Source organism: Marmota flaviventris, chromosome 17 (assembly GCF_047511675.1).
Source record: "Marmota flaviventris isolate mMarFla1 chromosome 17, mMarFla1.hap1, whole genome shotgun sequence".
Taxonomy (NCBI): Eukaryota; Metazoa; Chordata; class Mammalia; order Rodentia; family Sciuridae; genus Marmota; species Marmota flaviventris.
This window is the reverse complement of record NC_092514.1, coordinates 74,645,246-74,672,617: the sequence shown is the minus strand read 5'-3', so window position 1 is coordinate 74,672,617 and position 27,372 is coordinate 74,645,246. Positions and strand designations below refer to the sequence as shown.

Sequence of the window (27,372 nt, the reverse complement as noted above, 5' to 3'; positions counted from 1 at the left end):
CCGCCCCCGAATCCTCGCCCGTGGCCTTGTGGGAATGGGAGGCGCGGGGCATGCCGGGAACGCCCGGCCTCAGGGTCCCCGCCCGCGGCCTTGCTGGAGCTGAGGATGGGCGGAGGCCGCGTTGCGGGTGCAGGTAGTTACCGGCGCCTCCGGGTGAGCCTTGACGCCCTGCCGGCTCGCCGCAGGTCCTCGCCGGTGCCGTGCGGCGCACACCCGGAGGCCCGGCACCTGCTGCGGGAGAGAGGCCGAGTGGATGTGTGCGCAGCCGAGCCCGGCATCCTGACGTGCCTCCCAAACGTGGGGACCAGGCTGCCTTCAGAGCCCTTCCTGAAATGCAGGCGGGCGGCCGCGGTGGGGGAGGACCCTGTGGAGACAGAGGTAGACCGGGGGCCGTCTCGGAGGCAGGACCGCAATGTGACCACAGAAGTAAGTGGCTCCGAGAGAAGTCCAGGGGCGCAGGCACTCCCGTGGCCCACGAGGCTAGGCCCAGAGCAGGGCCACAGCGCCCTGGTGTGGCTGCTGGCTTGGCCTGAAGCAGGTGCTGCACCTTCCAGCCACCCCCCTTGCCAGGGGTCTGTTCATACCGGGCCACCCTCTGTGTCTGCAGTGACTCTCCAAAGCAGCCACTTGCAGGAAGCAGCCACTTGCAGGAAGCAGCCCGCTGAGCATTCAGCGTCACGGCCCAGGGCAAATGTCCCTGTTGGCCTTATGAGCAAATGCACTGGCTCTTGTGTTGGGCGACGACTCTCCTAGATCAGTCCCCTGCTGCTGGGATATGGGCAAGCCTGTCTCATAGACTGTGGGTAGGCGCAGGGCTCTGGTCAAACAACTGGGTCAGGGGGCTTTTTAAGGGGCACAAGGCAGTGCTGTTACCATCCAATATGATAAGGCAACAACTGCGTGACCTGGAAGGCCTAACTCAAGTTTTTATTTTGGTTTGCACAACTTGACTGTTTCCTGAGATTCCTCTGGCCAGTGACACAGGTGGTGACTTGTGCTTGCATTTCTTGCTTCCCCAACACCATGTCTGAAAAAAGCTCAAGCCCCTCACTTTGTCCTGGCTCTGCAGGCCCTTCAGCCTTTGCTGGATCTTAAACACCTACAGGAGTGGGAATATAAAGGTGGAGAGTTTTGTTGAGGCAAAGGCAGAGCGCCTGCCTCCTGAAGGGTACACCACCCAGTCCCAGCCATGTGGACTATGGATTTTCAGGAAAAAATTTGCATGTCCATGTGAACTCTGGGTTTTCAAGTAGTTGACAACAAATTCAAGTTCTGATCAAACCAGTCTTGAGGTGGTTGTGTTAGACATCACCTCACTTATCATATTCATCCAAACATTTTATGAACACTTTTCTCCTGTATTACAAAGTTTACACATCCGCATTGTAAAAGCAAAAAAAAAAAATGGTCCAGTGAAGTCTTCCCATAGCTGTACTCTTCAGAGGGAAGCTTTTTAGCAATTTCTTAAATGCCCTTCCAGGTGCATGTGTGTCTATAAACCCTTTTTAAAAAGCAGACAAGTGGGACCATCCCCACACCCTGTTTGATGCCCTTCCTTCTCAACTGGCAGCATATCACGCAGAGACCTTACACTTCCGTTGTATCTACATGGTATTCTGTATGGTATACCCTGATCTTTCCTACTTTCCCACTGGGTAGCTTCAATTCTTTTTGCCACTGTGAACTGTACAGTAACCAACAGGCACATGCTCCTGTGAAGCTCTGTCTGTAGGACATGTGCCTACTAGTGAGATCCCCCAGAGAACATGTGTACATAGCCAACCTACCCTACCACAAACATCTCAGTCATTGGGGGAACATGGTTTGATCTGTGGTTTTGTCTCTGTGGGTATGGAACCTACCTAGGATGCCCCAAGGATCTGAGTTCCACCAATATTGATGATATTCATTGAAAACTATTCTCTGGCAGCCAGCTGTGATGGCATGCACCTATAGTCCCAGCTGCTCGGGAGGCTGAGAGGAGGCTTACTTGAGCCCAGGAGGTCAAGGCCAGCCTGTGTGTTCATCAGCTTTTTGTTGTTGTGACAGAATATTTGAGGAAAACTCAATGAAGGAAAGTTTGGGGGGGTTTTTTTTGGCTTATGGTTTCAGTCCATTATCAGCCACTTCCATTGTTTCTGGGCCTGTGACCAAGCAGAACATCATGGTGGAAGGGTGTGGCAGAGCAAGGATGCTTACTTCTTGGGCTGGGGACCTCCTTTCTGCAGTGAGGGTCCACCTCTCAAGTTTCCATCACCTTGCAGTCAGTCCATTCAGTTATGATGCCTCAGTGGCTTAGCCCATTAGTGAGATCAAAGGCCTCTTGATCTAATCAGTTTGACCTCTGGACATTGCTGCATTGCAACACATGAGACTTTGGAAGACATTTCAGATGCAAACTATAACACTGGGCAACAGCATGACTCCATCTCAGAGAAAAAAGAAGAGCTGCTCAGTGGGAGAGCACTTGCCTAGCAGGCAAAAGGCCCTGTGCTTAATCCCCAGTACCACCAAAAAAAGGAAGGAAACATTATCTTTTGGTGTCTTCTCCATCAGGCCATTGTGTTTTTGTGATTCGTTTTCTATTTAGCATAAACAAGTTCCAACCTTTTTTCAATGTAAATTTTCATTTTACTGAAAACTTCAGATGCTGAGATCCTTTCCCTAAGATTTCAAAAATACTGTATTGTTACTGCTGCGGTGGTTATATTTGTAATCCCAGCCACTCAGAGACTGAGACAGGATGTTTGCAAACTCAAAGCCGGATTCAACAACTCAGCAAGACCCTGTCTTAAAATAAGAATTTAAGGGGCTGGAGATGTGGCTCAAGCAGTAACACGCTCGCCTGGCATGTGCAGAGCTCTGGGTTGATTCTCAGCACCACATAAAAATAAAGATGTTGTGTACACCGAAAACTGAAAAATAAATATTAAAAAAAAATTATCTCTCTCTTTCTTTAAAAAAAAAAAAGAATTAAATAGGGGGGCCTGGGGATGTGGCTCAAGTGGTAACGCGCTCGCCTAGCATGCGTGAGGCACCGAGTTCAATTCTCAACACCACATAAAAATAAAATAAAGATATTGTGTCCACCTAAAACTAAAAAATATTTTTAAAAAATTAAAAAGGGGGCTGGGGTTGTGGCTCAGTGGTAGAATGCTCGCCTAGCATGCGTGTGGCACTGGGTTTGATCCTCAGCACTGTGTAAAACAATGAAATAAAGATATTGTGTGTCCACCTACAACTAAAATATATATTTTAAATCTCCCCACTGAAACTATCCATTAGACAACTCCCCACTTTCCCTAAGACTTTATAACAAGTATCTAAATCACCAGGTTTTGGTTATACCAATTTTTACCAGTAATATCTTCTGCGATTTCCAACTTTCTACATTATTTCTACCTAGCTCAAGTAAAGATTTTTTTTTTTTTTTTCCTGGTACTGGGATTGAACCCAGGGGCACTTAACTACCGAGCCACATCCCCACCCCTTTTTAAAAATATTTAGAGACAGGGTCTCACTGAGTTGCTGAGGCTGGCTTTAAACTAATGATCCTCCTGCCTCAGCTTCTGGAGCTGCTGGGATTACACCCATGTGGTGTAAGCAATTGTGTCCAGCTCAAAACTTTTTTTTTTTTAAAGCCCAATGTTCATTTCTTTATATATCTTTATTTTGTTTACATATTTTTATGTGGTGCCGAGGATCGAACCCAGTGCCTCAAATGTGCAAGGCAAACACTCTCCCACTAAGCCACAACCCCAGCCTCTCAAAACTTTTTTAGCATAAAAATTTAGCAGCTAAAAAGTCTTTTGAGGTTTATACCAGTTTTAGTAAAAATATTTACCATGTGCAGTTTGTTAGCAAAGAAATTTTTTTTTATCCATTTCTACCAGTAACAATCACGAATTAGATAAGAAACTGATAGGTTGGATTTATCTCTCAGCTTAATTCACAAGAAAATTGTGAGCAATCTTGTGAAACAGAATTGGAAGAAAAAACATTAAGAGATACAGATGGCTGGGAGGAAAGGGTGAGGCTGTGTTGTTTCTGTTGGGTTTCTATTGGTTGCTGGGTTCACAGGGTCAGTGACCTCCCTGGTTAATGTGAAAAGGTCAAGACCACTTTTACTGGGGATTGAACTCAGGGGTACTTGCCCACTGAGCCACATCCCCAGCACTGTTTTGTATTTTATTTAGAGACAGGGTCTCACCGAGTTGCTTTGCACCTTGCTTTGCTAAGGCTGGCTTTGAACTTGCCATCTTCCTGTCTATCAGCCTCCCCAGCCACTGGGATTACAGGTGTCCTCAAGGCCACTTGGAGGTGCTGAGACAGCTCGGCATAGCCTCCCGCATCCCGATCTTTGCCCTCTGAGAGCACAGACAGCTTGTGCTTCTTTTGATTTGTATCTCTAGGAGGGAGGCTGATGGCCTTTTCTCCACTTCCTCTCTGGGACTCTGAGGTCCTGCCTGTCCTTTGCCAGATTCCTGGTAAGGGACTGGGCTTCACTTGTTCTGTCACGGCCATCCCCATCCCTGCATTTGTTGTTTGTCTTTTGACTTGGTAGTATGTTTGTTTTTCCCCCACAAAAATGTAAAATGTTGGCATTCCTATTAATCACTTTCAGTCTGATGTTTGTTTTCTATCTCTAACTAGTTTGTTTTGCTGTTGGTTGATATTGTCATGCTTGGAAAGGCTCCACTCCAAGATGATTTTATAAGATACTCCCTGAGGTTTCTTCTGGTTTGGGTTTTTGTGTTGAAGTCTTGACTCCTCTGGGAAGTGTGGTACTGGAAGGGTGCAGCGGAAAGGGTGCAGATGTCACCCCAGACCAGCTCTTGGCAGCAGATTTGGAGAGTTGTGGGGCCACTCTGCAACAAAACTCCAGATGTGTGGAGGCCTGAGTACCAGCAGACACCCCTGCCTGCTGAGGCCTGGATTTTCAGGAGGACCACCTTGTGGAACCCTGGGATGGGGGCTGGGCCAGTGTTCTGATAAGTTAAGTGGAGAGTTAGGGAAAGACCAGGGCAAAATGGGGGCCCATCCACAGGGCCAGCTCCCCTTCCCTACTCATAGCAGTGGTAAATCCTGCCATTACTTTAAAAAAAATGTGCTGTAAAGGGGTCTGGGGTTGTGGTTCAGAGGTACAGCACTCGCCTAGCATGCGTTGAGGCACTGGGTTCAATCCTCAGCACCACATAAAAATAAAATAAAGATATTGTGTCCACCTATAACTAAAAACTAAATATTTTTTAAAAAAATCTGCTGTAAAGAGAAATCACTGTCTCATCTGATAGGAACAGGGGGTCTGAGAGTCATTTTCCAGTAAGGGCAAAGGACGATACCTCTCACATCTTGTTACTTCCAGCCTTCTAGCCCCACACTGGGCTGCTGACTTCTCTTCTTTGAAGGTAATAACTTTTTAAAAAAGTTTATTATTTTGGTGCTGGGGTTGATCATAGGGCCTTGCACATGCTAAGCACACACTCTACCACTGAGGTACACCCCAGCCAATTTTGATATCACTTTATTTAAATACTGGGGATTAAATCCAGGAGAGTTCTACCACTCAGCTACATCCCCAGCTTTTTCTACCTTTTATTTTGAGACACCGTTTCTCTAAGTTGCTTTAGATTCTCAACTTGCAATCCTCCTGCCTCAGTCTCCCGAAACGGATTATAGGCATGCACTACCATGACCAACTTCATTCCACTTTAAAGAAAAGTTGAAAGACTAGCTGGGCACGGTGCTACACAACTGCAGATCATCAACATGGCATTTCTTGAACTGCTAGATATTTGGAGAGGAGAGGAGTGGGGCAGGGTGCAGTGGTGGCTGGGGACCTAGCCAGCCCCTTGCACAGGCCCCTGGGGGCAGAGTGAAGACTGAAGCAGAAGGCAGTTTGGGAAGCTGTTACCCAGGGCTCTGCAGACTCTCTGGGGTCAGGGAGAGACTTGAGGGCCAGGTGGCCCCTTGTGAATGGGCAGGGCTGGGTCCCAACACAAATGTATTATGGATGCTGGAATTTAAGCTTTATGTGATTTTTACGTCTCATGGCATTATATTCATTATTTTTCTTTTTCAGTTTTCTAAAAATGTAAAACCATTCTCAGTTTGTGGGTCTGAAATGAATGACAAGAGACCATCCTTTTTTTTTTTTTTTTTTTTGTGGTGGTGTTTGGATTAAACCCAGGGTACTTTACCACTGAGCTACACCCCAACCCTTTTAAAATTTGAGACTGGATCTCACAAAATTGCTGAGGCTGGCCTCATACTTTTGGTTATCCTACCTCAGCCTCCAGAGTCGCTGAGATTGCAGGTCTGGTATGAGGCCCAGGAAAAGTATTTTTTCAGAGTTTATTTGGGAACAGACAGGGATTACAATCCCAGACACATGCTGTGGTAGACCCTAGGTGCATCTGAAGAGGTTGAAGGGAGGCATTTTTAAAAATTGCAACATTTTATTGTCATCTTTAAGCAAAAGCTGTTTTCATTGTAGGTTATGTTTTTGCTTTAGAAATTTGTGTGTGTGTGTGTGTGTTGCTGGGTATTGAACCCAGGGCCTTGTGCATGTGAGGCAAGCGCTCTATCAACCAAGCTATATCCCCAGCCCCAAGAAATTTCTTAATTCTGCAGCAAAGTCCAGTGAATAAGCAGTGGCGAGAGAAACCACTCCATCTTGGCACCAGTGGTTCTGGTCGAGGCTACTTTTCAGGTCACATCTTAGGATTTGGAGATGAATCAGGTGAGGGGGCATTTAAAAGTAAGAAAGGACGGGTCTGCATAGACTGTTCTCAAAGAGGCACCCAGGCCATAGGGCTTGTTGTAGGAGCTAGGTTGCTCAGTGGTGGGCACATGTCACAGGTGTCCTGTGCAGGATGCAGTTTGAGAGATTCCTCACAGTGGCCTTGGAGGCACATGTGTGGGAGGGTTCCTTCCTAGTGACTCTGGTTTCTGTTTGTGAAGTGCTGGGGGTGGGACCCAGGGTCTTGCCCATCCATGCCAGGCAGGTGCTCTACGGCTAAGCCACACGCCTGGCCCCGGTTATCCCAATTTGATACTCACAACTGTCACAAGGTGTACAAAACAGTGAGCCAGAGGCAAGTCATTTTTGTCATACCCTGTCAGTAAGTAAAGGGGCCAGACATGGCCAAAAGGTGGCTGTGGGTATCTCAGCACTGACCTGGGGACTTCCCTGGGGTTTAATGCAGGTTGAGTAGCTGGAGGACATGGAGGGTTTTGCCAGTGTTATCAGCAGTGAGGAGGGATGGGCTGGGGCAGGCAGACAGCATGGCTCCAGGGGCTCTCTGCGGGTGGGGCCAGATGTGGTCAGAACTCCTGCAAGATGGTTTTCAGAATGATCTGTTGCAGGAAGAGAAGACCCAAAAGCCTCAGGACTGTTGTGGCTACTGTAGGATTCCATTAAAGAAACAGGTGGGCTTTCTTAGGTTGTGTGGGTGTTTGTTCTGTCTGCAGCTAGTAGGCTGGGGGAGCAGCTCAGTGGTACGGCACTTGCCTAGCATGCCAGAAGCCCTGGGCTCCATCCCCAGAACCAGAAGTCTTAAAAAAGAAAAAAAAAAGTGGGACTAATATAGTGCCCTCCTGGGGTGGGAGTTAACTCTCTATAACTGCCATGTTTGTGACAAATATTTTTCTCAGTTTGTCCTTTGATTTTTAATTGTGGCATTCTCTATATTAAAGTTGCAATAAATATTTATGGAATTGGCTTTTGCTTTCCTGCCTACATACAGGCCAGTGTTTCTCCTCCCTGCCCCTCTGCAGCCTCACCTTAGCACAGTAGCTAGGGCTCCCCTGGATCACCAGGAGATGCCCTGGGGCTGTTTCACAGGCAGGTGACACACAGATGATTCTCATCATCAGGGCCCAGGCCTTAGCCTTCTGGATGCTAGAGACCCAGGCAAGGTGGCTCCTGCCTGCAGCCCCTCCCACTCCCTCAACAGTACCCATACAGCCCAGTGAGGGGGATACAAGCAGTGGGAAGGGCTGTGGCCCACCTGGGTGAGTGCATCGTCCTTCTGGGTTAGGTTCTCAATGATTTCAAAGTGGTCCACATCACGCAGTTCTTCAAAGGAGGCTCTCCAGCCACCGCGGCACAGTGCCTGGGTGGGGGAGTGAGGAGGAGTAGGTGTGAGGCTGCAGGAGGGGAGGGGGACACACAGGCGCCTGGCACATGGCAGTACTCAGTAAACACTTGTCAGGTAATTGACATGGTCTTGGGATCCATTTGGGCAAAATGAAGAGAGAACGAGTGAACCATGTGACCCATGACCTCCAGACAGACTGGGTGCTGAGTACCTGTTGAAACTCCCTGGACTGGCGGTGGAATTCGGGGGAGTCATGCTGACCCACAGCCACCAGCACAGGGCAGGCTGGATCCACAGGCTGTGCCCGGGCCACCTCCAGGTGCCGCTGAGGGCTGTTCCTCTGAGCATCTTCCCTGGGGCAGGGTGGGGCAGGGTCAGGACAGGCAGCCAGGCCCTAGGCTGGCAGGGCAGCAGGAGGGCAAGCAACTCACAGGGTCATGAGGAGAGGAGCATTCTGTGAGGTGAACACGAGGGGCTGCAGGTCATAGACCCCACTCACCAGGAAGAAGCCTGCAAGGGAGGAATTCAGGTGGGGCAAGACCAGGGTCGGGGTGGACAGGAGGCTGAGAACGCCCTGCTCCAGGCGAACAGAGCCCTCCAAGTCAAGCCACTCCTGGCCATTAGGATTCTGAGCAGTTGGCCCAAACCCTCAGCACTACTGGGGAAGGGGAAGGCTGCCCAGTTAGGCTGCAGTCCCTGCAGATACCTCTAAGGTTGGGTGTTACTCCATGCTTGGTCCAGTTGGTCAGGAGGACCATGGCAGCCAGGTGGGCCCCAGCAGAGTGTCCACACAGGTAAATTCCCCTGGGGTGTCAGACAGCCGGGTTTGCATTCACTTTCCTCAAAGCATCAGGATCCCAATTTGCCTTCCACTCCACAGGCCAAAGGGGCAGGCAGCCTGGCTGTGCCCAGTGGGCCTGGATCAGTGTCCTCCCACCCAGTGTGATCCAACAAGAAAAGCGACACCCACTTATTGCTTGGATACCGCTTCTCAACAAAGGCAACGCTGCGGGCCACCTGGTCTACCATCTGGTCCAGGGTACCTGAACGGGAGCACAGGCTGGGTCAGCATCCATCAGGGGCTCTCCTCCCACAAAGCCCACTGGCCTTGGAGCCTGCAGGGACACCCTTGTTACCTTTGGGGGCAATGTCATATGCCACTATCACCACAGCCACTCCCTGTGCTGTCAGGGGGTTGACCATGAAGGCAGATTCGTCTTTACTGCAGAAAGAGACAAAAAGTGACACTTGGAGGCCACTCGTCCCCCACGCTGCTTCTCCTATGTCCCAGACACACCACATGCCAGATGTCCCATGCAAGCAGAGCATCGCGTGGCAGAGGGAAGAGTGCAACTGGGGACTTCACCCTCTAAGCCTGGTTCCCTCACCTAAAAAATAGGGACAAATATGTTCCCTCTTGGCTGCCGCAGCTGCCTTTCTTTCTGTCTCTCTTTTTTTTTGGTGCTGAGGATTGAGTTCAGGGCACCTCTACCACTGAGCCACACCCTCGGCCCTTTCATATTTTATCTTGAGACAGGCTGGGCTAAATTGCCAAGGCTGGCCTTGAACTTGAGATCCTTCTGCCTCAGTCTCCAGAGCCGCTGGGATTACAGGCCTGTGCCACTGCGCGTAGCTAAGCTGCTTTTGAGAGCTGAAGGTCAGAACTGTAGGCAACCTGAAGGGCGTGGATCCTGGCAGACAACTGTAACAGGGCGCTAGGGAACATCAGTGTGCTCCAAATACCCTTCTTAGCTCATGGTGACCCACTGTCCCAGCTGGCCTGGGACATTCTTTTTTTTTCCCCCAAGCACTTCAAGCTCCAGATCCTGGGAGATCTTTCTGTCCTAAGCAATTGGGACAGTTAGTCACCCTGGATTTTCCCTTGATGTGAGAGCTGTCCAAACATGCTTTTCTCACTGGGCATAGTGGGTTGAATTGTGTTTCCTAAAAAGACATGTACCAATCCTAACTCCCAAAACTTGCAGATATGACCTTATTTGGAAATAGGATCTTTGCAAACAGAACTGAAAATCTCGAGCTGATTTGGAAGGGCCTTAAATCCAATGACTGTTATCCTTCTAACAACAAGCAGAGGGAGATTTGAGACAGGATACCAACAATGAAGTGAAGCTGCAGGCAGAGAGAGGCTGGGGTGATACAGCCACAAGCCAAGGGACACCTGGAGCCACCAGAACTGGGAAGAGGCCAGGAAGGATCCTCCTCCCCTCCCTAGAACCTCAGAGAGCGCCCAACTCCAGGGGCACCCTGAATGCCGACTTCCACCTCCAGCAGCCTGAGAATGGATTTCCACTGCTGGAAGCTGCAAGCTGCAAGCCGTTTGTTGCAGCAATCCTGGGACCCCAGAGAGCCGAGTCTCCCCTGGCTCCACTGTCCAATCCCCGACTCACCTTCCACTCTGCCAGTACCCTCCGTGAAAAAACACGAAGAAAGGCAAGGCTGTAACACAAAAGAGAGTGCAGGGTAGGGCCAGGCACCGCTGCCTGCTTAGGACTGCCAGCCCACCTGGCTCACCTTCAGATGCCTGGTCAGGAAAGTAGATGTCCATTTTCTCCCCGTCACCATCTCCATAGGGGACATGCAGCTGGCTCCTGCAGGTGTCACGGGCTTTCCTAGTGGCTGCCTCAGGAAATAGATGAGTTGCCAGTAAAGCTCAGATCACAGCAATTTCTTCTCTATCTCATTTGTGCCCTACATGGAGCTACATCCCAGCCCCTTCTTTATTTTGAGACAAGATTTTGCTGAGTTGCCCAGGCTGGCCTTGAACTTGTGATCCTCCTGCCTCAGCCTCCAAAGTTACTAGGCTTACAAGGGTATGCCACTGGGTGGGTAGCAGCAATTTCTATGTCAGGCTGGGTTGACAAGCAAGTATCAGCTGAGAGTCCCTCCGTGAAAGAGGATTCCCCAGTCTTGGCCGTGACCTGTGGCTCTGACAGGCACCTTTCTCCCTCTACTGTACTGCATGCTGATCTCAGGCACTGGGCTTTGCTACGCACCATAAGAGGCACAAACTATCCCAAACTTTTGGGAAAATAAGCCTCTAGAGAAACAAGACTAGAGACAAAACTAAGAGATTTCTTAGTGACGAGACCCCGGTCTAAACACGAAATTCACTGATGTTTCATATGCATTTTATACATGTAGTCTGAAGGTAATTTTTACAGTATTTTTAGGGTGCCTACATTTTGACTGCGACACCTCACATGAGGTTGGGTGTGGAATTTTCCCCTTATGGCATCATGTTGGTGCTCAAAAAGCTTCAGGTTTTGGAGCATTTTGGATTTCAGATTTTTGGAACAGTGTATCCTACATCAATTAGTGTTGTATGCCAGGTGTGGTGATTCACGCCTGTAACCTCAGCTACTGGGGAGGCTGAGGCAGGATTGTAAATTAGAGGCCTGCCTAGGCAACTCAACAAGACCCTGTCTCAAAATAAAAAATAAAAAGGGCTGGGGATGTGGCTCAGTGGTTAAGTGCCCCTGGATTCAGTCCCTGGTATCAAAAAATAAAAAGGTCTGGGGTTGTGGCTCAGTGGTACAACAGCCCTGGGTTCAATCTCTAGAACCACACACACACATACACAAAAAGTATTTTGTGTACACTTTTTTATACACATGTATTAAAATGATGTAAAATATTTTTAAATTGTGGTGAAATATACATAATTTTTACCACTTCAATTTTTTAATTCTTAGTAGATGGACACAATACCTTTATTTTTCATTTATTTAATTTTATGTGGTGCCAAGGATGGAACCCAGTGCCTCACACTCACTAGGTGAGCTCTGCCCCTGAGCCCCAGCACAGCCCTTCGTTTCTAAGTGCAGACAGAGCTCAGTGGCATTAAGTTCCTCCACACCGTGCAGCCCTCTCTGGAACTTCTCCATCTCCTTAAATTGACACTGTTCCCATTAAACATGACCTCCACACTCCTTCCTGTCCCAATGCCTGGCAACCACCCTCGTGTCCTCTGAATCTAGAGCCTTTAGGAAGAATTGTGCTGTAAGCGTCTGTTAGCACCTGGACAATATGTACATACTGCGTTATGTTTAGCATAAAACGTGTTTCTACTGAAGGTCCTGGTAAAACAAATTCAAAAACCATCGGTGAGGAAATAGTTCTTAAGCCCCATCTGCCAGCCTCCTGCTCCTGAGGGGTCTTAGCAGGTCACAGGGCAGCTGACTCTGTCCTCCAGGTGCCCAGCCCCAAGAAGGCCAGGACTTGGAGAGGGATGAAGGAACACACCCCACTGTGAGGTCTAGGTCGAGGCAGTGGGGGTGGATATAAAGGAAAAACAGAGGAGAAAGGTTAATTCTCCCTGGTACAAAAAAGGAAAAGTTTAACCCTCTCTTTTCGTGGAGCATTTATTTTAGGAAACCTACCATTGTAAATCTTTACCCCTTTGAAATGTGTACAAATAGTTTTGAAAGTTAAATGAGTCTTGCTGGTTTTATTACTTCAAGGGCCTGGGAGCCATCTCGTGGGAGGCTATCTATCCCTCAGACTCCAGGGGAGGGCGGGAGGAGGCCACCCTCTGCAGGCACTGAGCTCTAAGTTGCAAACCCTCCTCCTTGTGAAATACGGAATTCCCCCCACCCTTTCTGGATAAAGGCAACCAGCAAACACAATCATGGCCACTCTAATTTCCAGGTGGATTTAGGGTGGACTAGTGCGGCAAATGGTGTTGTCAGGGCTCTGAAGCAGGGCAGTGAGGTGCCACTACCTGGCTCTGGGAGGATGGGGTTTCATCCTGGATCTGCAGTCTCTTTGGTGGATCACCTGCGGGGAGTCCTAGTGAAGTGTGGTTGAACCCTTACTCAATAATAAACCTTCTTTTCTTCTGTGTTCGTGGAGAGGTTTTTCTGGGACGGAAGGCTTTATTTTTCACCATTTCCCCAACATCATCTGCTTTATATCCTCCTTCCATCTCCTGGAAGTTTGATTCCAATGAGGCAGCCTCTGAGTCCCACAGACTGCACTGAAATCTGGGAACCTGATTTCTAGGGCTGGACACTCAGCTAACATGCCTGACCAACACCACCCCTTATCTATGTGCCCTACTCTGACGGGAAGCTTGGCTTGGGGAAGGGGCCCCCATCACTGGCTGTATCAGCTTGGGTAAGTCTTCAACCTCCTGTCTCAGGCACCAAATTTAAGCAGGGGGTGAGACTACCGAACTCAGTAATCAAGGTCAATATTCTAATATAATAATTTTTGTGTGTGAGAGGTTCTGGAGACTGAGTCCAGGAGTATTCCACCACTGAGCAATATCCTCAGCCCTTTTTAAATTTTTGAGACAAGGTCTCATTAAGTTGCCCAGGCTGGGCTTGAACTTGTGATCCTCCTGTCTTAGCCTTCAGCATACTAGGATTATGGGCTTAATAAAATACTTATTAAAAATCAAAAAGTCCCTTGTCAGGCACAGTAGCACACACCTGTAATCACAGCAATTGGAGAGGTGAAGACAAGAGGATTGCCAAATTTGAGGCTAGCCTCAGCAATTTAGTGAGGCCCTGCCTCAAAATAAAAAATAAAAAGGGCTGGAGATATATCTCAGTGGTACAGTGCCCCCAAGTTCAATCCCTAGCAATAGGAAACCCCACCACCAACAAATAACCTATCAAAATTTTAGGAGCCAAGGATGGGGCTCAGAGGTAGAGTGCTTGCCTAACACGAGCAAGGCCTGAGTTCAATCCCCAGCACTGCATAGCCCACATCTGGAGTCCTAGCTACTCAGGATACTGAGTTGGGGATCCTTAAGCCCAGGAGTTCAAGAGCAGCTTGAGTAACATAGCAAGATCTTGTTTCTTTTTTAGAAATAGAGACAGGCTGCAACCCAACACATGCACAAGCCGGCTGTACATGCCACACCTGTTCATGGGCTCGGGATCTGCATCTGTGAAGTGGGTTAGTCCTACCCACAGCTCTGCGGGGTCTACTGGAGCCTTGGAAGAGGAAGGGGAGCAAGAGCTTGTCAAGGTACAGCCCCCCAGGGCTTGTGGAGAGACCTGCTGTTTCTGATCACTGGCATAGCACTCTGCTTAGCTCTGGCTTTTGATATCCTACCCTGTTCTCAGTAGGGCCAACTCTTTTATCCCTGCAGGCCATTAAGACAGGCAAACAGGTCTTCTCAAGCTCACACTTTCATACACATACACACACACACACACACACACACTCTCTCTCTCTCTCACTGTGCAAACTGAGGTACATACAGCATAGAGCTGGGCACAGTGAAGGACCCTGATGTGCCCAGGAAGCTGAGGACAGACAGGGAGGAGGATGGAATGTATGGAACAAACTCCCCAGAAGCCCGATTCTCCTCCTGGCTATTTCAGTCTGAAAAACCACCCACCCTGGGATCCCAGACAGCTGCCTCTGTAAGGCAGAGAGAATCCTGTGAAAGGTTGCGGCCAGCTGCAGGAACAGGCAGGTTTGCCAAAGTCCGGTTTACCCCACTGAGCAGCCATGCCTCCGGGCCACACTTCCTCTTGGGCTGCCTCTGCCCAGCATGAATCCGCCATGTTGGCTTCCTGGCCCAGCACTATGCAGGCACAGGACAGAGAGAGTCCACGGGGACACTCACGTGTGTACAGGTTCCCGCACCCTCATTTATTGATTGAACCTAGGGCTGTGCTATCACTGAGCCACATCCCCGCCCTTTCTATTTTTCATTTTGACACACCCTGATTTCTTTTTTTTTATATATTTATTTTTTAGTTGTAATTGGACACAATACCTTTATTTTATTTATTTATTTGTTTTTATGTGGTGCTGAGGATCGAACCCAGGGCCTCATGTGCTAGGCAAGCGCTCTGCTGCTGAGCAACGACCCCAGCCCACACACCACACACCCTGATTTCTTTCAAGAAGAAAAAGGCTTGTTGCTTTTTATAAATAAACACCACCGGCCTAACAGTGGGGTAGGAGCCTTCCTCTTTTCACCTCACCTCCCTGTGCCAACCGTGGCATGTGACCTTTAGGGCCTACGACAGTTGGCTGAGCAGGAAGGGAGGCTGAGTATGCTCAACAGAGCCATTGCCCTCACCTGGGCTGCTCCTGCCTCCACCCACCCTGCAGTGAGGGTCTGAGCACCTGCCCCCTATCCAATGCCTGGTGTTTGGGAAATGCCCCTCGAGACTCTGGGGTTCGGCTCCTCCCTTCCCCCCGTATACCAAACCACTGCCCACATGCTAACGGCCACCCAAGGCAGCTGTAGAGAGACAATATGGTACCCTCAATTCCTATCTGCTTATAGGTCCTCAGGGCTTCCTCTGCTCCCATTCGGATGACCCATCTGCTGGGCGCATACTGGTTCTCCAGCTCCTATAGGACAGACAGACTCCATGAGACCCTTGTTCTCAACTGAATGTGTCCCCCATCCCTCCCACTCCTCAGGCTCCCCTCTCCTTGAGAAGCCCCCAGGTTCTCGAAGATGCCTCAGCTTCCTTCATGCCCCTCCAACCTCCACCTGGCCACTGCTCCTCACTCCTCCACTACTGCCCCATTAGTACTTCAAACAATGAAGACACCCTAGGATCCATGGTCTGGATCCCCTGGGGACAGCTGTGCCTTTAGCCAGCTGACAGCCTCATGGGGAGATGCAGTCCCATAAAGGTGTCCAGTTAATGGCACCATGGGTCCCACTCCTCCAGCAACTGAGACCACAGAGGCCAGGCAGCAGGGTGTCTACTGCTGGAATGGAGCTCACCTCCCCATCCAGCTCAGGCCACTGAACCGGGGTCACTCAGGTAAACTTGGGCTGGCACAAAATAATCACACAGACATACAGAGAAAGTACCTTTTTCTCGGGCAATTCAGACGGCTTCTCCCCTTCAGATGTAAGCTCTCACAAGGGGGGCAAGAGAAAAACACGAGAGGCAGGAGAGAGAGAGAGTGCGCTGGAGCACGTTCCAAAGCCCAATTTATTGAGGGGAGCCATTTGATGGAATGTTCCATCCAAAAAAGGGCAAGGGGTAATATTACAACAAACAGGAGGGTGTAACTCACTCCCATGGGGTGACGCCCACTCCCAGAGCTGCACCTCTTGTAGCCGCAGAGGTAAGCCCACATGCACCGCAGTGGGTGCAATGCCAGTCCAGTACCTCTTTACAAACAAGAGATATGCGCAAAGCTCCTGTTCAGGGCGGCCTCCGACAGAGCGACAGAGCGCAATGCTGGTGGGAGGCTGACCCGCAGTCAAAGGGACGGAGGTGAGGAGGGAACCAAAGGTCAGTTTGTACATGCTGCCTGGCCAGAAGACTAGAGCAGAGGGGAGGCTGGAGAGCTGGGGCTAGAAGCCAGAGGGTCTTGAACACAGGGCCAAGACGTCCAGACTTGATACAGAAGGTAACAAGGAACCAGGTTTGGAGAAAGGGCTCAAAGCCACAGTCAGGGGAAACCTGAGGACAGTGTCCTCACAGAAGGACCTAGCATCAAACGCCATCTGAGCTTCATCACGTGCTGGCTACTGTTCCCTGGGCAGGACAGTCGCTGGCCCCGGTTACCGCACTGGTATAAGAGCACACTACGCAGGAAAGCCACTCACCGTGCTGGGCAGGTCTCCTCTAACCTCACACCAGCCGCGGTGCCACCCGGCCCCTTCTGGGGGTTCACAGGCACTGACCCCGACCCCGACCCGACCCTTGCGCAGACTCAGATCTAAGTCCGACACGGCGCTCCCGCCTCCCGCCGGCCTAGGAGTCTGACCCGGCGGGACCCGGGCCTGGGCTACCGAGAACCTGCCGACGGCTTCCCGGGCCCTCCTCGGACTCCCAGCCCGTCTCCGGGCGCACCCCGCGGCCCCGGCCGCCCCTCAGCCCGCCTACCTCCGCAGACAGCTTCCTCCAGGCCGCCTCGCCGCCGCCACCCACGCCCGCCCCGTCCATGCCGCAGTCCGCAGACTAAAGACCCGCGGCCTGCGAGTGCCCCCTGCAGCGGGGCGGGGCTCCGTCCAGGCCACGCCCCTCCCCGCCCACCGCCCTGTTCCCGCCCCTCGGGGGCCCAATTCTTGAGTTACTTACTGAGGTTCTCTCTCCCGCCGGCTCCGCCGGGCGCTGATTGGCTGCGTTGGTGGCGCAGGCTCCTGATTGGCCAGTGCGCAGTTTAAAGGTACGGGCGCCGAATCGGCGGGAACCTGCGGGGCGTAGTGGGAGTGCAGCTGCCTGCTGAAGGGGTCTCCGAGCCGCCATGAGCTGTGTCAACCTACCCACCGTGCTGCCCGGCTCCCCCAGCAAGACCCGGGGGCAGATCCAGGTGCGGGGCCGGGGGATGCGGGGGTCGGGGCGGTGGTGCCCGCGTGGAGCGGGCCACAGTGACTTCTCCTTCCCTCCTAGGTGATTCTCGGGCCCATGTTCTCGGGAAAAAGGTAATGGTCCTTCGGGGTGGGCGGACCTTTTCCCTGGGACCCCCGCGACCCCGGCCGGCCGCCCCTCTCGGAGGTCCCCTCCAGAGCAGCTTGCACCGCCTTGGCCTGCACCTTCCCGCCCGCATTCCTGTCCTCCCTGGAATCCGGTCCCAGAGGAAGCCTGCGCCCGCCCGCCAGGTCAAGCCTTTCTGCAGCCGGCCACAGCTGGCCACAGCTTAGCACCTACCCCTCTACGTCCTCACAAGGGCGTCCAGTTGTGGCCAGGCAATGAGTGTCTGGACGCCCCCACTCTATAGCTGTTTCCTTATGTGGCCAAAGAAACTTCCTGAAGCCTAGGAGCCTTGCTCCCCCAGGCAAGGGACCATTCCCAAGCTTCTTGCTAGAGGGTGAAGCCCGGGGTCGGAATTCTTTCCCAGAAGCAAGAGCTTTCCCTGTTGCCCTGTGTTCACTCTGAATAGCTCTGGGGTAAGATGACCCTGGAATGCAGCCAGCCTCTGCCCACAGTCTCCACAGTATCCCTAAGAACCTTGCACCTCCAGTCCTTCCTGGGACCATTTGGCTGGGCACCATTCCTGGCCACCCTACTCATGGAGCACTCTGGCCTCCAGCCCCCTGCGGGTGTTACTGATACCAGGCTCCCAAGTGATGCCCAGCACCCCCTGTGGGCCGGTCGGTGTCTCCGTGGACTCCCTGCCCTTTCTTCCCACGCTCTGCTCTTGGATAGTGGTGGGATTCAGGCTGTGCATCACAAGAGGGCGATGGGGAGCTGCCTTGCAGGCTGGCCTCTCCTGACCTTCTACTCTTGCAGCACCGAGCTGATGAGGCGAGTCCGCCGCTTCCAGATCGCCCAGTACAAGTGCCTTGTCATCAAATATGCCAAAGACACCCGCTACAGCAACAGCTTCTCCACTCACGACCGGTCAGTCACTGCTCCCTCTGATCCTGTCCTGGAAAATCCCAAGGCGCAGAACACACTGCAGCTTTGTTTAGCAGGGATTGTTAGTAACTCTGATTCTTGGCTTTCAAATTGGCATGCCCTCCAGGGTGCCTGGCAAGGTGGCCTAGGCCTGGGGCCAGTGGTTCTCAGCAGTGGTGAAGAGATTCCTGCCCCACCCCCCAGACCGTTTGACAATGTCTAGAGACATCCTTAGTTGTCACTGCTGAAGAGGGATAGGATGCTTCTAGCCTGTGATGGGTAGAGGTCAAGAATGCTGCCAAACATCCTGTGTTGTCCAGGACAGCCCCTGCCACCCAGAAAAACCAGGCCCCAAATGACCATGGTGCCCAACATGGGGAAACCCTGCTCTAGAGCTTGCACCTGTGCAGAGGCTGAACACGGGTTTTGTTTGGCCTGTGCATTGATTCTTGTTTCGTGTTTTGGTCATCTGTCCTTCGCTGGCTCCCTATCATCTTGTGGCCTTCACACTTCCGGGTGTTATGTTTATCTGCCTAAATCCTGTGAACATTTCCGCCTACAACCTCAGGGCCAAGGTTAAATTTAGTTCCTTGGCGCAGAGCAGGGCTGGTATTGTGAGCCAGAGGCACCCTTTCCCCAGTCCTCTGGAACTGACCCAGTGACAGCTGTGCTGAGCCACATGTGCGTCCTGGGCCTACATCCCTAGGTTGCTCTTGGCTGTCTGAAGAACAGAGCTGCCCAGGGCCCAGCCTGGGGTGGGAGGTGGCGTGGAGGGAGCGGTGGCCCAGCCTAGAGTGAGTGCCAGGGTTCAAGCAACCCTTCTGGCCAGGCCAGGCTAGCTGATGTGGTCGGTACCCCTCCATGTTTGTTTCCTGGTGGTTCATGACCATGGTGTCCACTGCCAGGATGGGGTGAGCATCCAGAAGGACAGTGAAAGCAGGGGAGGTGATGGGCAATTGTCCCATGTGCCTTCCAGACAGGTCAGATCACAGAGCCCTGCCAGGGGTCACAAGTCACTCTCACAGGAGAGATACCACCCTGGTCGAAGCCATAGCTGGCTTGCTCCTGTCCTCCCTCTGGCCTTGTGTGCTTGGAGAGGGAAGAGGGAATTTATTTATTTTCACTTTTTTTCCATATTCATGTGTGGTGCTGAGAATCGAACCCAGTGCCTCACACATGCTAGGCAAGTGCTCTACCACTGAACCCTAACCCCAGCCCAGGAAGAGGGAATTTGAAATGCACAAAATGTTGTTTCATGTTCTTCCCAGATCTTGAATGTTATTATTGAAAGATAATAACTAAGTAGTAGTCATGAAGTGCTTTATTTTTTACAAATACAGCTACAAACTGCTGAGCCTTCAGGAAACTATCCTCTCTGAATTCTAGTTCAGAAGATTAGGCAGAAATGGGAACAGAAGAAAACAACATTGTAGAAAAACATAGAAACTATTTGGAAAGGCAGAGGACAGGGCACCACTTTCCATTCCTGAAATGGCCTGCTAGGGGGATGGGAGGTGCACAGTGCCTAATGGCACTGGAACATTCCCACACATGCCTCTCATAGCACGGCTGGGTGGGATCCTCCCAGCCCGATGACAGCAGGTCCACGCTTCAAGCCTGGGATCAGCCTGGCTCTGCCAGCGAGGAGCCATGTGATCCTGGAGGGCTCCTTAGTTTTCTGGAGGTGCCAGAGGGAGGGAATTGTGGGTCACTGCCCTACTGCTTACCTCTTAGCCTGACTTGGTGTTTATGGGCTGCCCAAGGCCACATGGCATTTGTGGGCCCTCTCCTCCAAAAGAAAAAAATTTTTTTTTTTTTTTTTGGTGCTGTGGATTGAGGTCTTGCATATGCTGGACATGTGCTCTGCCACTGAACTACACCCGTAGCTCCTATGTGAAAATTTGAAAATTTTCACATATTTGAAAATTTGAATTGTATTTTCTTTTTGGGGGGAGGGCAGTACGAGGGAGTGAAGCTCAAGGATACTCAACCTCTGAGCCACTTCCCCAGCCCTTTTTTGTATTTTATTAGAGACAGGGTCTCACTGAGTTGCTTAGCACCTCGCTATTGCCGAGGCTGGGTTTGAACTCAGGATCCTCCTGTCTCAGCCTCCCAAGTGGCTGGGATCATAGGCATGCGACACCACACCCGACTATTCAGAATTTTAAAAGAAATGGAAACATTTTGTTGGCCCCAAAGCTATTGTGGGTATTATCCCTGATGGAGAAGTCTCCCCTGGGCTGGCTCGGTGGTAGAGTGCTGGCCTCGCATGCATGAGGCCCTGGATTCCATCCCAGTACTGCGAAAAGACAAAAACCAAAGTTCGCCTTGTCTGCCCCCCATCCCAGGGCACCAGAGAGTAGAGCTTCCAAGGCTCCGTCTGGCCCCGCTCCCCCCCAGGGCACGGGAGAGAAGAGCTTCGCAGGCTCATCTTGGACTTTGAGATGACTTGTGTAAACAGATGCTCTTCTGAACAGGGTCCTGTATTCTCCCAGAGCCTTTCCCCTAACGGCTAGCTTTCTAGAGCTCTGCAGGCGGGGGTGCCACACGAGGGCCACACACACACATATCTAGTCCCGGGCCCCTCCCTCGGCCTTGCTCACCCTGTCTTCCCTTGCCAGGAACACCATGGATGCTCTGCCGGCCTGCCTGCTGCGGGACACGGCCCAGGAGGCCCTGGGTGCGGCTGTCATCGGCATCGACGAGGGGCAGTTCGTAAGTGCTTGTCCTGGCCTCCCCTGCCCGCGCTGGCTTAGAGGTTCTGTGCAGTAACAAGGCCCACGTGCCTCGACTCGCGTCCGAATACCTTGAATTCCCTCACTGGCTTCCACGTCACAGTCATATAGGGTTTTTTTAACCCTTAAAAATAGTTTAGTGAACAAAACAGATTAGATTTCTAACACTGTGTGTGGGGAGTGTTGTTTGGCTCCTTGTCTCCTCTGCTTGTTCCTGGGGGTTGATCTTTCTCCTTGCTGAAGCGTGTCCGTTCGCAGTTCTTGCAGCCAGGATGTGTGGGTGGGAAGGTGGAAACGTGGTCGCCTCCTGGTTTGGGCTGGCCCGTCAGCCTTGCTGCTTTGCAAGGTGTGGCACCGCTGTGTTCCGCGGGAAGGCTGCTGGCGTCTGGCTGGTCTTGGAGAACAGGGTGTCCAGGGGAGCTCAACAATCTACTCTTTTGGTCGTGCCTTTAATCCCTTGTTCTATAGTCCGTCTGAAAAGTCCGGGGTTAGTCTTTCCAGCTGACTGCGTTTCTGTTGCTTCAGAAGCACGTTCCCGGGTGGAGTTTGCAGGCTGTCCTTGGTCTCGGTTCCTGACCTGTGCTTTGGGGGTTTTGTTGTTGCAGGTTTATCTTGGATGAATGAAGCTGAAGCCCGCTCTCAATGGGCCTTAGTTTAATTCATCCCCTAGGCGGGTTTGATTTCACCTCCAGTCCATTAGGGAGGGCAGTGAAAGCTACTACGACAAATGCACCCCAAATAACAGAGGCTGAGCAGGATGGACATTTTTTTTCCAATCCCCAGGATGGACCAGCGATTGAACCCAGGGGTGCTGAGCCAATCCTCAGCCCTTTTTATTCAGAGACAGGGTCTCGCTGAGTTGCTAAGCACCTTGCTAAGTTGCTGAGGGTGGCTTTAAACTCTCTATCCTCCTGCCTCAGCCTCCCAAATCACTAGGATTACAGGCTGACTTTTTTTTTTTTTTTTTAGTTGCAGATGGACACGATATTCTTAACTATTTATTTCTATATGGTGCTGAGGATTGAACCCAGGGCCTCATGTGTTCTAGGCAAGTGCTCTACCACTGAGCCACAACCCCAGCCCACACATTTCTTTTTTAATCGTCCGGTGAAGATGGAATATATTCAAGGTATGCCACATGGTGATTTGATAAAAGCGTGACACACAGTCGGAACTTATTTCTTACGTGGTCCTATGTGGCTCCAACTCGATTGATGGAGAACCTGCCCATGGGGCTGGCCACTATCACAGCGGGGTCCCATTCAGAATGGAAAGGAAAATCCAGAGCACACTTTGGGTGTGGGTTTCATGGGCCAGTCTAGAAGTCACTTATGTCACCTCTGCTGACCTAAGCCTACAGCTTGAGCAAGGCCCGTCATCCAGGCAGAGCCTGCTCTGTTCCCTGGAGGGAGAAGCTGGGCTGGTTGGTAAGTCACAGGCTCCCTACCCCACATGTGGGGCCTCTCCTCTCTGAGATGGACTCAGAGCTGCCGGTGCCCACTCTGGGTTCCTGACCTCTGGGAGCTGGCATCTGCCCACCCGCCTTGGGCATGCCAGGCACATTTCAGATCCTCGATGTGCTTTTGAGCACAGTGATTCCCGGCAAGAAGGTGAGCTGGGTTTGGACAGAGGGTGGACGTTCCCTGTCCCCTCCCGCTGTGTTCTCAGAATGGACCTGAGGACCGGGAGTCAGCTCTGGGAAGCTCTCCTGGTGTTCCAGAGCCTGGATTCCAGCTCTTGAGGAATTATTGCACCCAGTGTAAAACTATCACCAGGGCCAGAGACTAGCTCCGCGCTCAGTGCTCCTCTAGCACTCACAGGGCCACCAAAATAAACAAACAAAAGAAAAACATGTCCAGACTGCCCAGCCGCTGGGCCCTTGTCCTGTCCCGTGGTTGTGGAGGGCAGTGAGGGTCTGCTGAAGCCCCAGCCAGGGTGTGTGCTCACAGTGCCCGTGGCCCCGCGTGGCAATATGGAGACCGTTTCTGTCTGTTTCTCATCGTTGTGTGTTTTATTTCTATTTGCTACACACACAACAGGCTTAATTTAGGAAAAGTGAAGCGCATACATGGGAGTCCGTCATTTGCTGTGTGGGTGTCTTCCAGCCAGAGACCACCGGGAACAGCCCTCGGGCTGACAGCCTGGCTCTCCTGCCTGGTGTGGGTGGGGACCTGGGGTCCCGCGGGGTCCCTCTGGAGGAGGGCTTTGACGTTGAGCAGGTGCCCTCAGGAAGCTGAGGTGAGGGTGTGTGGAAGGAGGCCACCAGTGTATGGCTAGGTTGGCCCCAGTACCTTTCTGATCTTTGTGGGTACATGTTTTTACAGAGCGGTTCATATCCCAAGCTGTGATGTGTGGTGAGTTGCTGGGCGTCCACTGCTTTCTGGCTTAGATAGTGTTTTGTCTGCTCAGACAGGGCTGGGGGGGGGGGTCTTGTCTGTCTCATTCATCCTGGTCAGAGTGGCCTTGCCTGATTTTGGCTCCTAATATCAATTGTTTAGCTAGGTGGGCGGTCACACCTGTGATCCCAGCAGCTTGGAAAGCCGAGTCAGGAGGATCACAAATTCAAGGTCAGGCTGGGCAATTTAGCTAGATCCTGTCTCCAAATAAAATAAAAAGGGTTGAAGTGTAGCACAGCAGTGGAGTGCCCCTGGGTTCAATCCCCAGTCCAAAAAGAAACTGACTGTAGCCACCACCAGGGTCCTCTAAGTGCCAGGCCAGTTTCTGGCTGCTGAGGGCTCTTTCTCTCACCGCCCAGGAAAAGGAAGAAAACATGTTGACCTAGATCCTTCTGATCTTTAGGGTACGTATTTCTACAGAGTGGGTCCGTATCACAAGCTGTGACCGTTGTGTGTGTCGCTGGGCCAAGACGCCAGTCTCACTCGGTTCCTAAGCTTGTCCTGTGGGGCAGCAGCACCAAGCCGCAGCCCCTGCCTGAGCTTACACTCGTCAGATGGTGACCGCTGTGAGTTCAGGGGCATGGAGAGTTAAGGCAGGACATGCCCTCTGGGGATGGCCAGAGAGGGCCTGAAGGAACCCGGGCGCCCAGCATTGGGGAAGCCCTGCCTGTGGCTGTCTGGGGACCGAGGTGTGATAGAGCCATCAGGGTGGAGAGGCAGCTTAGGTGGCTGCAGGCCAGCTGCTGGCCAAGGCCTGGACCTTAAACCTGGAAAGAATCAAGAGTTGGAGGGTGGCCTGGAGAGCAGAGGACAGGCGGGACCTGCCGGGCCTCTGGGTGTGTGCACAGGCCCCCGACGGTGCTTCCCAGTGCTGACGGCCAGCGTGGCTGGCACTTCCCGGGTTTCTTGGTTATTTGTATTTATTTCTCTTGGGAATTGCCTTTTTAGGGTTCCCCCCATTTCACTTTTCTGTTGTTGGTGGTGGTGGAGGTGCAGTAGCTGGCTGGTTCCTGACCACCCGTGAATCTCTCTCCTGTTCACCTGCTTGGTTTTTGTCTCTGGCGTGTCATTTAGTCTTTTGCTATTTGGGGACTTTTGGCTTTTTTCACTTTGTCATGTCCTCCACTGCTGTCCTTTGTGGCCCTTGTCCTGAGCCTTGGGTGCCAGTGCACTTCTGTGCCAGGGTTCGCTCCAGCCCTGCTGTGAGCACCCAACTCTTGGCAGGTGTGGAAGAATATGAAAGCCCACCTCCAGACTCCTAATCCCTCCCCCATCAAGATTCTCAGAAATGGTAGGCTGAGCTGGGTGGGATCCATCCGCCTGTGATCCCAGGGACTCAGGAGGCTGAGGCAGGAGGATCCCAAGTTTGAGGCCAGCCTCAACAACTTAGTGAGGCCCCTAAGCAATTTAGTGAGATCCTGTCTCAAAATAAAAAAAATCATAAAAGGGCAGGGGATGTGACTCAGTGGTTAAGCCCTTCTGGGCTTAGTCCCCAATTATCAAAAATAAAGGGCGGGCTGGCTGGCTGCAGGTTCCCCGGAGATGCAGAAACTCAACCCAGTGGGCAGGCTTGTCCCTGGCGGGCTCCTTGCCGCCCGACTGGCTCATCCCTTGAAGGTCCATGGTAGCATGACCTGCACGCCTGGAGCCCCATCGGGACCTCAAACAGCGCCGTAGCTTGATTCTCTGATGGTTCTGGAGGCCAGAAGTCCAAGAGCAAGGTGTTGGCAGGGCTGGGTCCTTCTGAGGGCCATGAGGGAAGGACATGTGGAGATGCCCCTTCCAGTGCAGCAGTCCAGTGCCAGTACTGGTACCTGGCTGCTGCTTTGCTGTGGAGGGGGCTGGGCAGTGGGCGGGCATGCCCGTCACCCACAGCTGGGAGGGCGTGTGGGTGACCTGGTCCCCTGCCCTGGGGACCCTGGAGAGAGTGCTGGCTGAGGCGGTCCTGCTTGGCCCGAGCTCACTCTCCGGGTCCCCCCAGTTCCCTGACATCGTGGAGTTCTGTGAGACCATGGCCAACGCCGGCAAGACCGTGATCGTGGCCGCGCTGGACGGGACTTTCCAGAGGAAGGTGCGGCCTGGCCCGGGTCTCGGGTGGGACGAGGAGGGAGAGGGCCTCAGCGGGCACAGGGCACAGAGCGGGTCTGCCCAGCCGGGGTGCCATCTGCTGCCGCAGGCACCTGCGTGGGCAGAGGGTCCGCGGGGTGTGGCACTCGGGGGAAGTGAGGTCCCGGCGAACGTCCCTGGCCCCAGTGCTGCGGGTCAAAGGGTGGAGCCTGGCAGGTGGCTGAGCACTTCCCGTCCCGCGTGTCGCAGGCGTTTGGTGCCATCCTGAACCTGGTGCCCCTGGCCGAGAGCGTGGTGAAGCTGACCGCTGTGTGCATGGAGTGCTTCCGGGAAGCCGCCTACACCAAGAGGCTGGGCCTGGAGAAGGAGGTAGCGCCCGCCCTCTGCTGCGGGGCGGGGAGGGCGTGGGACCGCCCCCTCCCTGTCCCAGCCCCTCCTCCCATGCCTTTCTGGTCCCTGCTGCCAGGTCGAGGTGATCGGAGGAGCAGACAAGTACCACTCCGTGTGTCGCCTCTGCTACTTCAAGAAGTCCTCCGTGCAGCCTGCAGGGCAGGACAACAAGGAGAACTGCCCCGCACTGGGGAGGGCTGGGGAAGCCGCCGCTGTCCGGAAGCTCTTTGCCCCGCAGCAGGTCCTGCAGTGCAGCCCCACCAACTGAGGCCCAGGACCTGCCCCCGGCCCTGCTGCTGCCCCTGCACGCTGTGTGGCCTTCTGAGGAGCCTGGGGAGGGCAGGAGGGTCTGCCTGTGGGGCTTGCCATGTGACAGGAGTCCTCCCTGTGCCTGGTCTGCTGTCACATCTTCCCTCCCTGGGCCCTTTCTCAGTTCTCCCAGCTGCTGGGAAGGTCTGCCCTGGGGTGGTTTGGGGTCTGGCTGCTGCAGCTGAGGGCAGAGTGGCATGCTGTTGTGACATGGGTGCTGCGGGCTGGCTTCCTCCTTGGTGCCGCCACCGCGGGTTTCTGTTCTCCTTGGAAAGTTTGCACCACACTTCAGCCCATCCCCACAAAGCCCGGGGCTGCTCCTGAGGGTCACCTGCACTGCTGACCACTGCTGCACTTTGGGCTGAAAGCCCTTCCTATGTTTGGCAGAATGACATCATCTTTCACATGGGTGGCAAGAGCCAGCTGGGGCTCAGACCCCAGGGGCTTGTTTCGTAGAGAGGGAGGGGAGGGGAGGGAGGGGGCCATGCATTTTTTCACCATAGTGTAAATAAATACCATTAAGACCCACTAGTTGGGGGCTGGGTGTGGCTCAGTGGTGGAGTGCACAAGGCCCTGGTGCTTCACCCAGTGCAGCCAAAAAAAAAAAGTCACCAGTGGCTGAAGTCATCTCCGGCCTGGGCCCCCAGGGTTATGGAGACAGCTGTCACATGGCGGGGAGGGGAGTCCCCCACGGTCTGTACTGCTTACCTCTGACTGTGGAGTGTGTCCTAATCCTGGGCCTGCTTGGCTGGCTGGCTGGTTTCAGGACAAAAATGGGTGAAGGAGCCTGGGTCCCAGATTGGAGAAGCGTGATGTGCTGGGGCTGAGAGGCCAGGTTTTATTTGTAAGACATGACACTTGATAGTTCAGGAGCCAAGAAGATGGCTCAGCTGCCCTGGAGAGCAGGCTGTGGGTGGCTCCTTTGGAGGCCAGGGTCCACTGGAGCTGTAATGTTCTTGTAGGTCTGGGCCACACACCTCTTCCCAAGTCCCTAGTGTCAGGGGACTTTGCTTTGCCCCACCCATGAGGGTGCTCATGATACTTGTGGCTCAAACCCTGTTAGTGGGGCCCT

General features: G+C 52.6%; 2 protein-coding genes across 6 annotated transcripts; one reads left to right on the top strand and one right to left on the bottom strand.

The window, feature by feature from the left end:
* Positions 1–347: 347 nt before the first annotated feature.
* On the top strand, positions 348–26,784 carry Tk1 (thymidine kinase 1). Its single transcript, XM_027923952.3, has 9 exons — positions 348–426; positions 13,937–14,099; positions 17,202–17,375; positions 17,456–17,487; positions 18,296–18,406; positions 21,025–21,118; positions 25,516–25,605; positions 25,851–25,970; positions 26,068–26,784. Exons 3-9 carry the CDS (start codon positions 17,310–17,312, stop codon positions 26,257–26,259), a joined length of 705 nt encoding a protein of 234 aa, XP_027779753.1. The 5' UTR covers positions 348–426; positions 13,937–14,099; positions 17,202–17,309; the 3' UTR covers positions 26,260–26,784.
* Positions 778–17,064, bottom strand: Afmid (arylformamidase). Of its 5 annotated transcripts, none has more exons than XM_071603667.1 (11): positions 16,949–17,064; positions 15,356–15,446; positions 10,635–10,739; positions 10,511–10,559; positions 9,239–9,324; positions 9,073–9,145; positions 8,809–8,906; positions 8,534–8,612; positions 8,314–8,455; positions 8,013–8,117; positions 781–1,099 (listed from the first exon to the last, which is right to left on the bottom strand). In XM_071603667.1, the coding sequence occupies exons 1-11, from the start codon at positions 17,006–17,008 to the stop codon at positions 920–922; spliced, it is 1,068 nt and encodes a 355-aa protein (XP_071459768.1). In that variant the 5' UTR covers positions 17,009–17,064; the 3' UTR covers positions 781–919. The 5 variants fall into 5 exon arrangements, with proteins under 5 accessions (XP_071459771.1, XP_071459768.1, XP_071459769.1 ...); XM_071603668.1 differs by lacking the exon at positions 16,949–17,064 and adding an exon at positions 15,922–16,938 and having other exon boundaries at positions 783–1,099; XM_027923950.2 differs by lacking the exon at positions 781–1,099 and adding an exon at positions 6,439–7,359 and having other exon boundaries at positions 16,949–17,060.
* Positions 26,785–27,372: the final 588 nt, after the last annotated feature.

What these genes read in the sequence shown, in the direction of transcription:
- Afmid (XM_071603667.1), bottom strand. Translation starts at nt 17,008, where the DNA reads ATGGACGGGGCGGGCGTGGGTGGCGGCGGCGAGGCGGCCTGGAGGAAG. An exon ending in AAGCGGTATCCAAGCAATAA is followed by an intron (nt 8,907 to 9,072) that starts GTGGGTGTCGCT and finishes CTGACACCCCAG; the next exon opens with GGGAATTTACCTGTGTGGAC. An exon ending in AGTCCAGGGAGTTTCAACAG is followed by an intron (nt 8,118 to 8,313) that starts GTACTCAGCACC and finishes TCCCCCACCCAG; the next exon opens with GCACTGTGCCGCGGTGGCTG.
- Tk1 (XM_027923952.3), top strand. Translation starts at nt 17,310, where the DNA reads ATGAGCTGTGTCAACCTACCCACCGTGCTGCCCGGCTCCCCCAGCAAG. An exon ending in GCATCGACGAGGGGCAGTTC is followed by an intron (nt 21,119 to 25,515) that starts GTAAGTGCTTGT and finishes GGGTCCCCCCAG; the next exon opens with TTCCCTGACATCGTGGAGTT. An exon ending in GGCTGGGCCTGGAGAAGGAG is followed by an intron (nt 25,971 to 26,067) that starts GTAGCGCCCGCC and finishes CCCTGCTGCCAG; the next exon opens with GTCGAGGTGATCGGAGGAGC.